Below are 1,517 nucleotides of genomic sequence, written 5' to 3'. Positions count from 1 at the left end.
GCTTTGGAAAGATGTCATGACAGTTTAAATAAAGAAAAGATTAAGACGGTGGCTCACCTGAGTCCATCACAGGTACTGATGCTAACAGATGACTCACTGTCGTTCACAATCCTCCCATGATAGAAGCAGTGATCCTGGCAAGGACATGAAAATGGTGACTGTGTTATTAAATGACAACATGTAACTTTCTTTTCATCTGCTTATGTCTCCAGCGTTCACTAACATCCTTAAAAGCCTTTGAAGCATTTTAAATCTAGTAAAATGTGCAATTTTACAGCTGTAAGTTTGAGTTAAGTTTGTCTACAAACGCAAACACTTACAATGTCATTCGGTACTGTGGTGACTCGAGTCCCATCTTCTTGGTAGTAAGACTCAGTGTAATCTTTGGTAAGTAATTCACTAAATACAGGAAGATAAAGAATAACATAACATTATTTGATGTGAAGAGTGAGTCTAATTCCAGTTTATTCAAAAAAAATTTGCTTATTTTGAAACAGGATATTTTACATTACTTGTATATCCATTTGTCCACTTATTTTCTCACACTGCACAGACACACAGGTTTAGGGAAGTAAAAACTTACTTATTTCTTTCAAGTTGCATTTCTATGTCTTGTCCGCCCACAGTCATTGCATACGTAAGAGTGTCTGGTCTGTGGTACTGTGGGCAAAAAAACAGGAAATTTTGCTTTGAGTCATTCATTTTTATTTTTTCATTTTCCATAATCAGGAGAAAAACAGCAGCTGATTTGATTGTCATCACAGGATTTAAAATAGAAAAGAAAAGAAACCTCTGTGTGTCTTTTTCTGATTGTGTGAAGTCTGACCGGTCGAACCACCTCATAGTGCTTTCCCTCCTCAAATTCAGGACCATGGCTTCCTGTGGAAGTGAATCACATATGTGTGATTAGAAAAAGGATATTAATTTTGGATGCTAGTGTCAACAGGGTCTATTTTGTAATTAGTCGAATGCTTAACTCATTGCTTTCAATATTTGTGCTACCTAATCTCGTCTGTTTACATCCTGCTTTAAAGTTTTATGTATCTATTTATTTTGAACCAAACCAATAAAACAACAACAAAAAAACTAACCTGACTACATAATTTGATATCCCATTCCAAATGTCATTTATGTTGCAAACATGTGATCATCGTGACTTTAAACATTTGATTAAAGTTACATTCTCAAGTTTTTAAGTGCATTCCTGGTAACAAAGCCTTTTGTAAACAGAAAGTTTAAAGCCTTATACCAAGTTAGTCACATGAATGCTTTTGCAATCATGTCCCCTGGAGAAAGAGGTGAACCACTTTTATTGCCTGTCCCATTTGGTTCTTTAGCCGTCAGAATTGTTGTCTGAAAACCAACAAGGATACCCAATGGATTTACTTTGCCAAATGGATCATCACGGCCGTATTGGTCCATTTGATCAACCTTTGTTGTTATTATTTATTTTATTTTCAGTTGTTACAGACGGGACAGACATGACTGAGGGATAGGAAAGGGAGAAAGAAAGATGA

General features: G+C 35.7%; 1 protein-coding gene across 1 annotated transcript in view; it reads right to left on the bottom strand.

Moving 5' to 3' along the window:
• LOC102201954 (disintegrin and metalloproteinase domain-containing protein 28-like) overlaps window positions 1-1,517 on the bottom strand; it is a 16,904-nt gene that overhangs the window by 11,146 nt on the left and 4,241 nt on the right. Inside the window, exons 2-5 of the mRNA XM_013914700.1 lie at window positions 791-879; window positions 584-660; window positions 321-399; window positions 58-134 (exon numbers count right to left, since the gene is read on the bottom strand). Coding sequence (XP_013770154.1) covers window positions 58-134; window positions 321-399; window positions 584-660; window positions 791-879 — 322 coding nt within the window. The remainder of the gene's footprint in view (window positions 1-57; window positions 135-320; window positions 400-583; window positions 661-790; window positions 880-1,517) is intronic.

The sequence above is a fragment of the Pundamilia nyererei genome, unplaced genomic scaffold (genome assembly GCF_000239375.1).
Source record: "Pundamilia nyererei isolate P.nyererei 1_Seehausen unplaced genomic scaffold, PunNye1.0 scaffold00217, whole genome shotgun sequence".
Taxonomy (NCBI): Eukaryota; Metazoa; Chordata; class Actinopteri; order Cichliformes; family Cichlidae; genus Pundamilia; species Pundamilia nyererei.
Note: the sequence above shows the minus strand (reverse complement) of the source record. Positions and strands in the feature narration are given on the sequence as shown.